Source organism: Paramormyrops kingsleyae, chromosome 25 (assembly GCF_048594095.1).
Source record: "Paramormyrops kingsleyae isolate MSU_618 chromosome 25, PKINGS_0.4, whole genome shotgun sequence".
Lineage (NCBI taxonomy): Eukaryota > Metazoa > Chordata > Actinopteri > Osteoglossiformes > Mormyridae > Paramormyrops > Paramormyrops kingsleyae.
Window position 1 is genome coordinate 21664192 of NC_132821.1, and position 15637 is coordinate 21679828.

Sequence of the window (15637 nt, forward strand, 5' to 3'; positions counted from 1 at the left end):
TTGTTAAACTGCTTATTCAGAACAGATTCACAGCGAGTTTAGAAGCCATCCCAGGAGAGACAGACCACAGGGAGTGGGATTCGAACCCCCAGCCCTGGAGTGCCGCCCCCCTGAGCCTCAGTGCCTCCTCACATCAATATCCCACTTTCCGAGATGACAGTCGTACCCTGGACGCTTTGCACAGCTGTCCGTGCTTCCTGGTCACGAATCCGATGACGTCGCAGAGGATGCCGATCTTATGCTCGGCGAAACCGGGCTGCAGGAACTGCTGCTTGGTCAGCAGCGGCTTATAGTGGAAGACGTCGCGAAGGACCTGGGCAGACGAGAGCAGAACATGGAGAGATGCAGCTGACACATGCTCGGTACGCACCAGTGCTATAAAATGATAAAGCGACTTAAGATAAAACAGAGAGAGCATCACATGAAACTCGCTGCCCTGTGTCCTTTTAACATTATGATAATAAAAATTAAATAAAATGCTACTCTTTGGTAAAGTCCACAAGATTCCCTTATTGATCCAACAGAACTTGTGGCTGCACTCTTCCTGTTACCCTGACTTTTAAATTATCAAGAGCGAGTTACGAGGTTATGGGGAAGGCGTGGGTCCGCCCGGAGGATCGAGGGTGGATGGCAGCTTGGAAGGGACACAAAAGCTGGCCGAGCTTGATGGGAAACACGGATCGCAGGGGCAATCAGGCCAAACGCACATCCGCGAGGGGGAACACGGATCCGTTCAGGATGTCCCTGCACGTCCCACTGGAGAGAGCGACAATCTCCCCCAATAGCACCCACATAAATACCGTCTGTCCCCAGAAGGGGAACAACATCGGCTGTGCATCTGCAATCAAGTTTCACTCATCCCTCACTATCACTGCACTGCGGTTAGCGTCTGTAACTGGATACCAACACAAATGTGTTTCTGGTTATTCTTCTGATTGCTGAAGCGGCCTGGGAGGGGGGGCGGGTGGGCGCTCCAAGGAACTCAGGCCCCAGGAGACCCCAGGAATGGGCGTCGGAACTCTTCATGCCGAGTACGGAAGCAACTGGAAGCACTCTGACACGCCGGGCCGGCGATGATAACTGAGTGAAGGTAGATAACTGAGGTCCTTTATACATGCGAGGGGCCCCAGAGGCCCTTCATACATGCGAGGGGCCCCAGAGGTGGTGGCAGCGCAGCCCTCGTCTGAACGGCATGGAAAAGAACCTGAAAGTGCCCCCCCCCCCCCGCATAAAGGGACCCAATTCTCATGGCTTCCTGCTGCGAAACTCCGCTTCCTGTCCGCGCTTTCTCAAAGTCACGGCTCACCTTATACACGGTTTCCACGAAGCGAAGGTCGTTCTTCCCCGCTAGCTCGACCCCGAGCCCGACCAGGTGCTCGGCGACATGCGACGAATAGGAGACGAAGGCGTAGCTCACGATTGGCAGAACCGACGAAGGCTCACCTCTGGCCAAACTGAAGATGAACGACAGGCGGGATATTAGTCAATATCACACATTCAAATATACATCAAATATATACTTAAATCTAAAGAACCACACAATGCACTAGAATGAACTTCTGAAAAATAGCGTAATATACTGCAGAGTTAAAAACATGGGCGCAAATCATATTAATACACATCACTCATACTGCATTTATTACAGGTCATTTTTTAAACAACTCCCAAAAATAGTGATGAATTGCATAAATCATTATCCTCTGGGGCTCCTTTTTCATTCTCTGCTTAAAGATGGGAAATAATTAGCTAATGACATAAGGGGCTTAATGACGCGACAGAGCAAAACAAATGGGCTTCCGCGTGAGGCCCGTCAGTTTAATGTCGGCCGCGTGACAGACCTTCAGCACGTGGCACACGGGAATGCGGCCACCGCGCTGACGTTGAGCAGCCTCCACCGGGCATATCGATTTCATATCAGGGGGAGCGTCATACATCAAGTTACGTACGCTCTCTGACCTTCCGTAATTACGAGAAAGTTATAATAGCCTCTCGTTTCGTCTCTGACAAATCAAAGCCCATTTTGTCATTCTCAGACACGACCTTCCCAGTACAACAGTATTAATTATGGTCTGTTGGGAGTCCCATTTGGGGGGGGTTGACACAGCTGGAGCCTGCATCACAAAGCCGGATTTCTTACTTAGCCTGATAACTTGTCAGATTCTAGGTAGTCTGTGCTAAATGTAGTCCATTTAGTTGTAAACCTGTGTACAAAACATTCCAGACTCAAGTGGCTTGAAATGTCACACAGGAAATAAAAAAGCGTCCCACTGCACTGGGCCACACACCACCCCCATGTTAATATTCAAGCTGTCATCAGCAGCTGTGTACACATTCACAGTGTGATGGGACGTTTCTCCATGGACCGGGGTGCAACATACATCGATATACAACAAAAGTACAACGTGCACACAGACAACAACAACAATATCTGAAAAAAGCACACAAATTAATTCTCTGCTAATATTAGAAAAATCACATTGTCAAATTGGCTCATCTGAAATGACTATTAACTCACTCAAATCACAGGTTGACTTTGACTTTTCTTTTTGTTTCAGGTATATTTTGGAAAACGTGTGTTAATGACCGCCGCCGTTACTTCACACCAAAAGGTCAAAGCTTTCAGAAGGTTAGGTACTCCGTTCCTCTAGAAACTGCATCATCTCACGTGTTAAAATACTGCGTGTCCTGTCGACTGTTCTGCCCTTAATCGTCCAAGATAAGTGGTTAGTGATGGATAGATAGATTATCTAAGCGGGAGCCTATACAAAAACAAAATTTCAGTTTCTACTCCGCTTTCACTGACAGAGCCGCGCGTTCCCGCACCGTGCGCGCGCTCTCCGATGCTTCCCGATGTGAACCGAAAGGTCCTCGCCGCGTTCGTGGTCACGTGATCGTGCCTTAATTAAATAATTTAATAAATCAAGTCAAAGATCTCCACTTACGCGCAATAATCCACTTCTCTGGGGTACTTAAGCGATCGAAGCTGACGTTCAAGCTTTCGGAGACATCCTCTCAAATCGCCAGTTGTCATAGCTGGCGTCTACTTTGGTCCGACCAAGAAGTAAGAAATGCAGGCGCTACATTCAAAATGAAAATTACAAATAAATAAATATGCCGTTCTTTGCGCATCTTGTTTTTCACTCCAGTCTGTAATTCACATTGTTTAGAAATAAATTCTGTCCATGTTTAAAATATCTAACATCTCCCCGATAGCATACTTGAATGACAACTTTTAAGTTCACGTATCTTAAAAGAGAAAACACTTTGACTCAGTAAAACTTAGCTCCCGCCGTGTCCTATAAGACAAGTATACAATACTTTCCACAGTGACTGATTTTAGAAGTATGTTGTTAGGTAAAACTTTACTAGCTAACAGGTTATAAAAGTCACATTTAGCTGCAGCTGAACGTGTTTAGCTACAAATCAAAGTGGACGTAGCAAAACACGTATTAACTGATTGCACGACATATGCATTAAACATATACCACAATCAGGAAAAAAAAGCTTATTTTAATAACAATGGCTCCGTACCTATGCCAATTACTTGATAGTCGCTTTATTTTTGCCGGTCAAACTGCAGCAACTGCCGCGATTGGTTTCCATAGAACTACAGGTTGCTTCTGGTTTTGTAGCAGCATATTCGCCAGAGCACCTCAAAAAGCCATCTGTTCATCAGGTTACGGTCAAGCATATAAAAAATATTGTCACATATTGTTCAACTATCCAAGCACGTTGGCGTTAGATAGAGGCAGAAGGACAAGTCGTACTTTGCTCTAATGTTTTTAAATGGTAGTCAAGGGGGAAATAAAGCCCATTCAGCGTGACGCGCTAAGGGCACAGATCCACAGATAGATTTACGTAATGTCCTACGTCATTTCCACCAATAACAAGAAACGTCAAACTTGACAACGGTGCGTGCGACACGGAGAGGAGGTGGGAGGAGGAGGGGAGGAAGAAGCCCTACGGGACTGATAGGTGGAGATTAAGCTTGTTGTGTCATTGTGGCCCTTCCTTTCACAACAGTTGCAAGCAGGAGCTTTTCCGTCCGACAACAAAAACGACAACGACAGCAGAGATGAAAGTTTTCCTGAGACCGAAGTATCGCGGATAACTATCTCTTGTGAAAGTTAGCGTTGGTCTTCGCTGTACGTCGCGGCGGCGGTGGAAAAATTTTCTACAAAACGGGTAGGTGGCGCTGGTTTATTTTCGCCGAGTCAATCTAACTTAGTGACACAGTGGGGTCTTTGGAGTGACGTCTGACTCGGCCAAACGCTGTGTCTAGTTGGACATAAAGGAGCAATGTTAGCCAATCACGTTAGAGAAAGGCGGGTCTGGTCCTCAACCTAGAATGATGAAGTCAAGTATTCCCTCGTTGCTTTGGAGAAGAAAAACTGCTGAACAAAACTTAAATTTAGATATTTGTATCACACCACATCCCAGTGCTTTAATTTAGACGACGCGACAGTTTCTAAAGCACATGACACGTGATGCAGTCGAGCTGTGTGCAGGCGGATGATGCAGGGGTGTGCTGTAACTTGAGTCTGGAAGAGCGCTGAAGTCTTTGTTAGGAGTGCTCTCTTCCAGATCGGACACTACAAATCGTAATCAGAATGTTGTGTAGCAAATAAGTCATCCCTATGCTTGCCCCTCACTTTGTGCCTGTGCGTGTGTGCCTTTACTACGGTGGATTATGTTGACAGCCTCTGATTACCGGACCGGCTACTGCCGTCAGCAGCGCTGGGGGGTAAATTGTAAACATGTTGCCTGTTACCTAATTCTTATAAACGAAGCTCGATCTGACCCCTATATTGTTTTAGGGTCGCTATTCTCTATTAGTCGGTTAAAACAAACAACACCGCAACTATACGTGGGGGAAAACAAGCGCTTTTGATATTTAATGAATTAATGAATCGAAAAGACGTGGGGATACTCGGCACCTGCGGCGGTAGGAGCTCCTAAGACCATCCCCCAGAAGAGTATTAAACCCTCAAAGCGATCCCATGATTTAAGTGTGTGTGTCTTCTGAATTTAACTGATAAGGTGAAGATGTGAATGGCTGTCATTGTTTTGGGGTTATGCGTTTTCCTCCCATATAAGCACAGTAGTTGAAAGTTGAATTTATCCTGAAGAACTGTACTTAACGTTAATTTTATATGGTGTGTGCATGTATATAGACCAGTGTCCATGTGATGACCTAGGCAATCCTCACTGCTGCTGCTCCCCATCCGAGAACAAGTGAATTTGGCTTGCTAAGTCAGCAACTCCACAGAAGATGGCGCCCTAGGCAGCCGCCTATGTCACCTGAGTTCAGCAGCACTGATGTAGACAAGTACTGTATGTTACTTAGTCGACAGTGTTCAGGGATGGTGGTGGTGCTCTGTGTCCAGACTGTCACGGGGATTGTGGCTGGTCTCCTGGCAGTCACGGGGAATGGAATGTTGAATAACCACTCATGGCTTTACAGCAGTGATTTTGGCATGATCACATCACACTGGTATACAAAAGATGAAAGAGAAGTACTAGCATTGAAAACATGTGAGGAATTCTGCTGTGGGTTACCAGGCAATTCCAATCTGAGGCAGAAAAACTGAACTAAGATGTCCAGCTAAATTAATCGGAAAGCGTTGTGGGTGCGTACAGAATTCTACACAGACTCCTGTGCGGCGAAAACACTGTATCAGGCTTGATATAAGGTCCAAAGAGGATTAATGAGGTCGAACTAAAGGCAAATCTGCCTCACCTCTTACTGGAGGCAGCAATGCTGGTGGCCAGCAGCAGGGGGAGCCGCAGCCAGCACCGCAGGTCATTCGTGATGCGCTGCCATCCATCCCATCTGACCAATTATAGAAACGTCATTCTGTGAAAACAGAAAGCATTCCCTGTCACATCTGTGCTTTGCCTGTGCTCCCTGGTGACATAACGGTGAGGGGGTCTGTCACGCTGGACAGTGGCTTCGCCCTGAAGTTTTGTGTGGCCCTGGAACAAGGATTTTTGGGGCACACAGTCCTTGTGGAGCCCGCCATTCTTTGCTGAGTGAGTCTGACGTTTCAGGGCATCTGCTGACCTTTGGCGTTGCGTGTTTGAGCCATGCTGTGCTACAGAGTAACAAATCACGAGTGGAAATAATCATTTAAAGTGACAGCTATTCTACTTCTCTATTATTAATATCTTCACAGAACATTCTATGAAATGATGACTCAGGAATGATTCGGGAATCTCATTTCTGCCTTTAAGAAAAACCTTTTAGAAGGTGATGCCATACAGGGAAGAACACTGACTCAGCAACTTAATCATTAATCTGGATGCTAATTTGAATTTTTACAGAGATACGCATGTGAGTCAGAAGTTGTGTGTAATATGACAGTTGTTTGTGTTAACCTCTGAGTGCTTTTCCACTGTACCAGGTACCATACTTTTGATACTTCAAGACAGTATCAAAAGTTTGGTACTTCAAGTTATTGGTTTTTCACATGAAAACTGGTACCAGTGCCAAATGACATCACATCACAAGCCGGGGTATTTTGTACTGAATTCAAAAAATGGCTATAGTATATTATAGGGCTGGACAATGTGCACTATTAATATAGACATCGCATGTTATGCACATGCAATTGTTACATCACTAGTCAGCTAGATTAAGATCAGGTTTTTTCTTACTTTCAGTCCTTTACAGACATTGCAGCGCAGGGGGTTTAAATTTCACTAGAACATTTTTACTCTGTCATAGGAAAAAGTTTTGCAATTTTATTGATTATTCCTTTTCAAGAGTATCTAGCATACATCTAAAAATCAGTTTAAAGTTTACCTCTGCTGCATTTGGATGAGCACTGCATGCGTTCCCCGAGGCAATTGTAATAATTTTCATCTTTGCTGTTTAAATCACTCCTAAATGGGTTTGTGAGAAATTTATGGTGAACTCCTTTTTTGTTTTATAAATACCCCAGTATTTATTACAGCAGTATAATACCATGCTGTCCTAATATATTATACAATTTATTTTACTTCATGTCATGCTATCCTGATCTGTAGTATCTGTTCTTCCAACCAGATCACAATTAAAGCTTGGGTCTCTTCATGTGTCCATGCATCCATTATCATTACTTCTTTTTTTAAACTTTGTTTTCAGAGTTTGTGACTTTTTTCAAGGTGGCAGTTGTATTGTGTTTCAGAGGCAGGCTACTTGCATAACCAGATCGACAATGAAAGTGTTTGCAAGTCCCACTCCAAAGTACTGAAGTACCGAAAGTACAGTACCTGGTGCGGTGGAAAAGCGCCTCCTATTGCATTAGCATTAGTATTTACTGAAGTGATTGTTTGCAATCCATCTCCATCTCTTTTAGTAACATGACTCATCTTTGGCTGTTTGTTGTTGCTTTGCATGTGTGATCCTTTGGGTCAATCTGTCTGCTTTGGTACTCTGCCGGCTCGCCCACGTCTTGCCGCCTTCCATTCTTAGGTTGGAGCTGATCGGGCTGAGCCCGACTCGGTCGTGGGAGGACGTGTGAAGCCCATCCGCCAGCTTAGAGGGCTGGAACCGCGTGCTGGCTGTTATTCCTGCTACTGCCGACTGATTTCATGTCAGCCTCCGATAATAATAATAATCGGATCACATATGAATCCCTGCGTTCGATTATTTTAGCATCAGATTCGTGTGTGCGTGCTGATTACACTCCTGACTGGAGGATGTATGTGGGAGGATCCTGGTTTACGCACAAATTCTGGGGGAGGAATTGGGGTTTGGCCGTGCCGGTGTGGGTGGAGTCTCCCGGCCTGACTGCCCTGCCCCCCCCCCACCCACTTTCAGATCTGCAGATGGGTCAGGGTCTGTGGAGGGTGGTGAGAAACCAGCAGCTGCAGCAGGAGTACAGCGAACAGTGCTACCTGACCCGAGAGCGCAGTCGCAGGATGGCGGCCGCCGCCTCCTCCGTCGACCCCCTGACCCACCGGCGCCACTGCCAGGGCACCGACATCTACCAGCTGCTCCGGGCGCGGAGAGGCAAGGAGGAGCGCGGCTTCATCGACCTGGAGATGCTCCCGCCAGAGCTCAGCATCACCATCCTGTCCTACCTGAATGCCACCGACCTGTGCCTGGCCTCCTGTGTGTGGCAGGGCCTGGGCAACGACGAGTACCTCTGGCAGGGGTGAGGAGTCCCGGCCATGCCTCTGGGGGGCGCCACACTTCATGCTAAAACATCACCTTTCCTGCTTTAATGCCAGTATTGACTCTGCTGCTTAGATGCACGTCAGCCCAAATCAGCAGCAGCAGCGAAAACAGCCCTCAGTTTGGGCTCATAGGAGATTTACTTAACTTTCTGCCCTCACACACAAATGTTCTATCTCCTTGAACCATTCAGATTGTAGAGAAGGTGAGTCCATGGAACTAGAGGAGGCAGGGCCAAGACATCTGATTGGATGGTACCACCTCCTCTACAATCTGATTGATTGAAAGAGATAACCAATCATTTATCCGTACGCCCTCAGCACATTTTAGTGTAAATAAATGGCCCAAAATGAGAGTTTTAAGAAACTCCACTGAGAATAATATTAGTAATTCTGAGATTGTCACAGGGAGCCGCTGATGCAGGTCTCTGTTTTGGATTTCTTTCCTAGGGCAGCAGTGATGTTCATCCCATAATGCCCTGCTGTCTTTTTTTTTCAGGCTCTGTAAATCCACTTGGGGTCACTGCTCCATATACAACAGGAGGCTTCCGCCAGGCTTCTCCTACAGGAGGCTCTACATGCAGCTGGATGAAGGAAGCCTCACATTCAACGCCAACCCCCAGGAGGTAGCCGTCTCTCTCACCGACCCTCTGCCGTGTTTGATGCACGTTTGACACTTCTGGCGAGGTTACCCCCCCCCCCACCCCGGACACCGGCGGAGGGTGTTTTTTGTGGAGAGTAGATGCTGGGCAGCTTTGGCAGCACAGGTGTGGCCTAACCCGGCTCCCCCACCCCCAGGGGATGGAATACTTCCTGTCTAAAGGCATCCTGTGCGACCACGCAGCAGAAGTGGCCAAGTTCGTCTTCTACACGAGAACACTCAACTGGAAGATGTTGAGGATTTACCTAGATGAGAGGTGCGAGCCGTCACCCTCCTTCCTTCCTTCTTTCTTTCTCATCATTTTCTTTAGGACCTCCTATTTGGGTCGGGTTTCTGTGGGTGGCACAGAAACTGCAGGTGGGGATGCTCAGAATGGGATGCCGGTCTATCATAGGGTCCCGACCCACACACACATCACCCACCTTATCTGTAATTACTGACACCCATTTACTGACATCCTTTCTTAACACGTAACAGTGCGGCTTGACACCAGCCCCTCTTTTGGCCAGTCTGACGGCAGACACGGTTCTGACCCTTGCCCCCCCCCCACAGGAGGGACGTGCTGGACGAGCTGGTCACCCTGCACAATTTCAGCAACCAGTTCCTGCCCAACGCGCTACGCGAGTTCTTCCGGCACATCCACGCCCCTGAAGAGCGCGGCGAGTACCTGGAGACTCTCATCACGAAGTTCTCGCACCGTTTCTGTGCCTGCAACCCCGCACTGATGCGGGAGCTGGGCCTCAGCCCCGGTGAGTGTGGCGCGTCTGACTGCGTCCAAGTGGTGATGCAAATTTTTAAGGAGTGTCTGTTTTGGCTGCTGGTACTGTGGCACACAGATGGCGTCTTCCCAAGCACGTAACACAGGGGAGTGCCACAGTGCCACAGTGCTACAGGCTACGTATCACGTTATGGGGACATATGGGGACCGGTTTCCTGGTCCCCATAAGGGAAAACTCTATTATAAAAAAAAATCGTTGACTGCTATGAAAAAAATAAAAACGCAAAAACTCTTGTATTTTGTTAGGTTAATTATTGTTATGGTTAGGGCAGGGTAGGGGTTAAGGTTGTCATAGTTAGCGTTAGCATTTTTCCCATTGAAATGAATGAGCGGTCTCCATAAGGATATGTATACCCTACATGTGTGTGTGTGTGTGTCTTAAAAAACAGAGAGCGGAGATATGGGGGAAAAAAAAACACATTCTAGTGTACCGGTCATACTTATACAAATGCACAATAAAGCACCATTTTTAAGAATGACCATAACTGCCAAACTATAACTCAGAAGTGAAGCACTCTCTTGTGCAACACTTGCAGATGTGTCGCTGATAATTGACTTCCTGTTGTCGATCTCCGGAACTTGTGGTTTGACTGATGCCCCCACCCCCCCACCGTCCGCCTCTCTGCCCCTCAGACGCCGTCTACGTCCTGTGCTACTCGCTGATCCTGCTGTCCATCGACCTGTCCAGCCCGCACGTGAAGAACAAGATGTCCAAGCGCGAGTTCATCCGCAACACGCGGCGCGCCGCCCAGAGCGTCAGTGACGACTTTGTGGGACACCTCTACGACAACATCTATCTCATCGGCCACGTGGCGGCCTAGCTACGCGTTAACGCTAACACTGGCACTGCTCACGCAATATACATATGTTGTTCTCTTTCTTGTGCACTGAGAGCAGGACGCCGTGTGTCACTTGGGGCACGACCCGCCCACCTGTGCTTCTGTCCTCCTGAGCTCTGCACCTACGAGACATTACTTACACTACAAAACCTACTTTGTGCAACATTTTTGCTCTCCCTTGACAGGATTAACAGACAAAAAAAAAAAATGTAAGCACATTACTTAGGCGTTTTGGGGACACTCCCTACGTCTTCACACATGTGTGTCTGTCATCATTAACAAGTGGTTTATCCTTAACTAACTAAATTCGTCCTTTACATCCATTAATATTTGTTAAAATTAATGTTTAGGGTCTCTCTCTTAGCATGCTGGGATTTCACCGCTAATTGTGCTTCAGAAAACAAGATTGCTCAGGAATCACAGAATGTGGTTTAAATCGATGAAGATTTAGATTAGTCTAGAATACCGTTATTCACCGCTGACATCTAATGAAGAATGTTCCAGACAGGACACACACCAACCTCGTCTGCTTTCATCTTGTTACCCTTATAAATCTTGTACTTCCCCCCCCCCCCCATTTTGTTACTGTGCTCCGACCTAAAGGTCGTCCCATCGGCGTATGGACGCCAGCCCCCTCTCGACAGCTGTCGTGTCCTTGCTCACCTCACCTGGCAACCCGTCCCGGCACTGCCCTCAGGCTGAATTTACCGCGATTTTGAAACGCGGGTTAGCGATTAGCCGGTCTCTACATGGAACTTGGGGTGGGGGTGAGGGGCGCAAATGAAGAGGTAAGCACGTGCGTTCCTGCGACGCCGCGCATCTGACATACCCGTCCAAGCCATCGCCGTGGAGATCTTGCTCCGTTGCCGTGGAGATCTTATACTGTCGCTGGCGTGTTGCACATCAAAGTGCCAATAGAACAGAAACTGACATCAGAAGCAAGTGTCCTGTTTGAGAAGTTTCCTTTGCAATGAATTAAACCCTGACTATTTTGTTTGCACATTATGTATATATTTAAGTATAGAGATTTATGAACATAATTTTATTTTGAAGTATTTTAACAAGAGATTTAGTTTTCTCAATGAATTTTCTTTTTGCACTTTTGCAACATTGGTTACCATATTTTAGCACTTGCTAAACTGCATGTTAATCCTTCCTAACGTTGTTTTATATTTGCATTTACTATTGATGTATTAAAATAAGATTATAAGGATAGGATATGGGGAAGGGGATACCATGTTATCAAACCAGGAAGAGAGGTTGCCATGGTGACAGGCAGCACTACAGGAACACGGCCTATTGGTTGATCTGATTTTATGTTAAAATCTGCTGTTATAAACAGGATCACTTTATATTGTGAGCCCTTTCTGTCTGATGTACTTCATTTTAATGGAACAGCAAATAGTTAGAGGGGTGCTTTCTGATTTCTGACACTGGAATAAAACGCTTTTTAGATTGTATGAAAATTTATTGCGATAAAACCAGTCTCCCATGAAAGAGACACATCTCTGGGTTTCATTAATCTGCTGTCATTTCATGAATCTGCACTGAGGACGATGTGAACGCTGCATTCATCTTCCGGGCCTTAATGACTGATTGGACGACCGGATATTAACAGGAGATCCATGACTAACCTGGTGTGGCTTCTCGTTAAGTAAAGCACTTAAGTTCATTTCAAAGTGTCGTGGTTAAACTGACCCTCAGCAAACCGTCCACCATCATTAATAGATAGCAACAATTAGTCTCACTGAGTAAATGCACAGCTAATCACCTTAAAAGCCATAAACTGTCCAGCTGTATGACTTCAGATAAAAATGTTACTGTAGACAGGAATAATGAACTGACAGCCACAACACCAGGGCACGTAAAATCAGAAACGTTGCGAGCTGGGATGGAAAATCACTTTTCTCTGTGGCCTCGATGCCAAGGCTCAGTAATGCCTGGTCTGTAGCACCAGGAGGCCACACCTCCTTATTCATTCCTCCAATCAGAAATCAGGCATCCTTGTCCTGTGTGACTAGAAATCATCCTCAGATCATTGTCTGTGGCTGCATGTTTCAGCTCATTTAAGATGTTAAGATAATAGCAGTTTATGCTGTGCCTTGGCAGGTTCTGAGATTGCGACCCGCCACAAGCAGTTGGTTGTGTGTTCAGCACCCAGTAGGTTGCTGCTATTGACTGGATGCCTGACATCACTGAACTGCATGCCAAAAGCGCAGCTGAGGGATCTGTTGACCCCAAACAGCCCTTCGATATGGTCTTTCTGGTGAAATACGTATCCTCAGTTTCACTCCATCAATTTAACCACGACACCCTTCAATTAACTCGGTAAACATACTATTTTTTGTCTCATGCCAAACTTTAGCGCTTAATTGTGACAGCCTCTAAACCACTACGGCGGTAAAGCGGGGAGCGCGATGAAAGCGAGTCTGTTAGACCGATTAGTCAAAGAGGAGCCAAGGAGCCGTCAGTTTGAAGACGGTCCAAGTTGACATCCATCAGTTTTAACAGCCACGTCCAGCTTCCTGTTGTCTCTAAAAGGACGAAATGTCAAAAGGATTGATGATAAGCGAACATGTATCTCACAGGCGAGTTTAATGATTTATCTTCATGAAAGCTCAGATTAGACACAATCCGTATTTCACCAAACGCACATTAAATCAATCATGGGGGGGATGTCACACTTCAGGCAAAAGAAATAGTGTGACTACACCAACTCAACATTATAATTATGATGAGATCTGAATACTTAGACATCTGAACGCTTACAGACAAGCAATTCAGATGCTTTTTAAAGTGAAGTTCTTTCAGAATAGTCTGCGGTTACGACATAACATATATATTACAGTGTGGTGTTTTAACGCGTCAAATCAGCAGTGTTTCGTTTAGTTAAAGTTAGTTTGATGTTTACTCTGCATATGCTAATGAAAATAACTTCCAGTATAAATGGCTAGTCTATGTAGAGTGACTTATTTTACCGGTATCGAAGAGGCCCATGTTCATTTTATTAAAATGTTTGTGCATCACGGTTATCGGTGTTTTTGTGGAACTTTGCACAGGTTATTTTATTTATTCCTCAGTTTCGATTTTCAGTCAGCTACTTCCGCCTGTTTTATGGATAACAAACCATCATACTTGATTTGAACCGGCCCAATTAGAATTGTCCAAATAGGTTTCCCTTTGATGTTCTCTCTCTGCAAAGGGAGAGTTATTAGCGGGTTTCCCCTCGTGGGTGGATGTTGTTTATACAGGTAAAATTATTTTTCCCAGGACGGCTTGACACCGGGGTCCAGTCTGATTCCATGTGATCGATGAGTTCACGTCTTCGTGGTCAGCGTCGCTGCTGTTTGTCAACGCTGCGGCCTGATGGCAGGGGACGCCACGCTGTCGCCCACGAGGGCCTGCAGCTCTGCGCAAAAACAAACCGTGCCATCGGTGTCGGGTACATGTCAAGCAAAACGTCCTCACGTTTCTGACAGCAAATCGCTTTTAGTCGGACTGCAATCAGTACGGGAATGCGCCCGATCGGCGGCATCCAACACGCTTGCAGGGTTTCTGCGTTAATTTTTCCAATTATTGGTAAAATTCTAGAATATCATAAAACAAATATTAAAAAAATAATATGTCAAACAGAATTTTAAACTTAACAACGACACGATACCTCCTGCCTGAAAAAAAATAACGGAAATAGCAATAGCGACACTACTTTTCATTAGCCTAGTAGTAGTAGTAGTAGTAGTAGTAATAATAATAATAATAATAATAATAATAATAGTCGATCGGGTTCTAATGTCAGTGATTTCAAAACATCCAGATGTTTCCATAGCCATAAGTCATCTAGTCGAGGGTCGCAGTGAGTTGTTGCTGTTATCAGTTTAATATATATATTTTTTACTTTACAAAACAATTACAGAATCTTATCATGAGTGCAATAATGCAATAATTTTAGACTTTAACCTTAAGCAATTATAGACACTTTAATAATATACAATACATTGTATTCATCTCATTCAAAGTAGAGCCAAAGTAGATCTATCATTAAACGTTGTTTAAAATTGGAGAGAAACATATTTACAACATATTTGAGAACTTTAGGACTGTTAGAACTTATTTACAGGATAATGAAGTTTATATAAATTTCTTAAATTTACTGAATTTGGGCATCCATTTAAGAACGCGTTAGCATTCATGTATCCGGGTTATTTTCTGCCTGATGAGGAAGACCAACTCTGACACAGCTTCCGCAAATTATTTGCGCAAAGAGAGTCAAAATTAAACTAGGCCCATATTAGCGGCAAAATGACATGTATTAGCGGTAGCGTAATTTTAGTATAAGTACTTTTCGTTTGTTACGTAAGAAACATTTGAAAAGTAAGCCTGTAAGTTTAATAAGTGGTCAATTAATGAACTTGATGTTAAAAAGTCTGATTTAATATTATTATTATTATTATCATCATTATTGCTTTGTTATTATTATTGTTATTATTATTATTATCATCATTATTATAGTACCTCTTTTAAAATGGGTAAAAACTAATTTAATTTCTATAGTATATTATAAAATCAAACATCTACTATGAAAACAAAGGAAAAGGAAGGAACAAAATTGTTTTCTCGTTTAATAAAATGTTTCTCGTATAGGCATAGCGCTAAGGTGTGCAGTCTGCAGCGGGACACGCTCAGCGCTATCATCCTCTTTTAATTACCATACTCAGAAAACCACTAACAATTCTACAAAAGTCCATGACATCACGTTTCCGAAATGTAAAACGGCAAAATAAAGATGTTTAAGCGTTTTGATAAAGGAAATCGTGCTAAGGATTTTATTCCTACGGTTTAAAACGGTTTTTGGCGCCTTCCCTGCCCTTAGTCTCACGCAATGCATCATTTTATCGGAATGATACGCAGATGCGGAGCTTGGAGACGATTAAGAATTTACAACATTTTCCATTCCCAATATTGCCCATTTAATATGTAGCCCTAATGGTGATTTAAGTTGTAGTTTCAACGGTTTATGATACAATTTTATTAGTGCATTAACATTAATGGGAGGAGAATATTGAGCTGTTATGGCTGTACGATTCGTTTGATGTCTAAAACATCTTAACGAATGTCAGGGGAAAGCGTCTTTCATGGAGTTAGCTGAGACAGTGGTAGCTCTGGTTGTTTTTTGTGTTTTGTTTCTAGATTATCCGCTGG

At 44.8% G+C, this 15637-nt stretch overlaps 2 protein-coding genes across 5 annotated transcripts in view; one reads left to right on the forward strand and one right to left on the reverse strand.

Moving 5' to 3' along the window:
- Positions 1 to 15637, reverse strand: part of cep44 (centrosomal protein 44) — a 98732-nt gene that overhangs the window by 3451 nt on the left and 79644 nt on the right. For 3 of the 4 annotated variants that reach the window (XM_072706985.1, XM_072706983.1, XM_072706984.1), the window contains exons 3-6: positions 5741 to 5857; positions 2943 to 3077; positions 1307 to 1454; positions 167 to 313 (exon numbers count right to left, since the gene is read on the reverse strand). In XM_072706985.1, coding sequence (XP_072563086.1) covers positions 167 to 313; positions 1307 to 1454; positions 2943 to 3031 — 384 coding nt within the window. In that variant the 5' untranslated portion in view covers positions 3032 to 3077; positions 5741 to 5857. Of the gene's footprint in view, positions 1 to 166; positions 314 to 1306; positions 1455 to 2942; positions 3078 to 3531; positions 3895 to 5740; positions 5858 to 15637 lie in introns of those variants that run through there. The other variant, XM_023799130.2, reaches the window with a different exon arrangement.
- On the forward strand, positions 3932 to 11939 carry fbxo8 (F-box protein 8). Its single transcript, XM_023799132.2, has 6 exons — positions 3932 to 4185; positions 7805 to 8141; positions 8660 to 8786; positions 8959 to 9077; positions 9374 to 9570; positions 10233 to 11939. Exons 2-6 carry the CDS (start codon positions 7813 to 7815, stop codon positions 10418 to 10420), a joined length of 960 nt encoding a protein of 319 aa, XP_023654900.1. The 5' UTR covers positions 3932 to 4185; positions 7805 to 7812; the 3' UTR covers positions 10421 to 11939.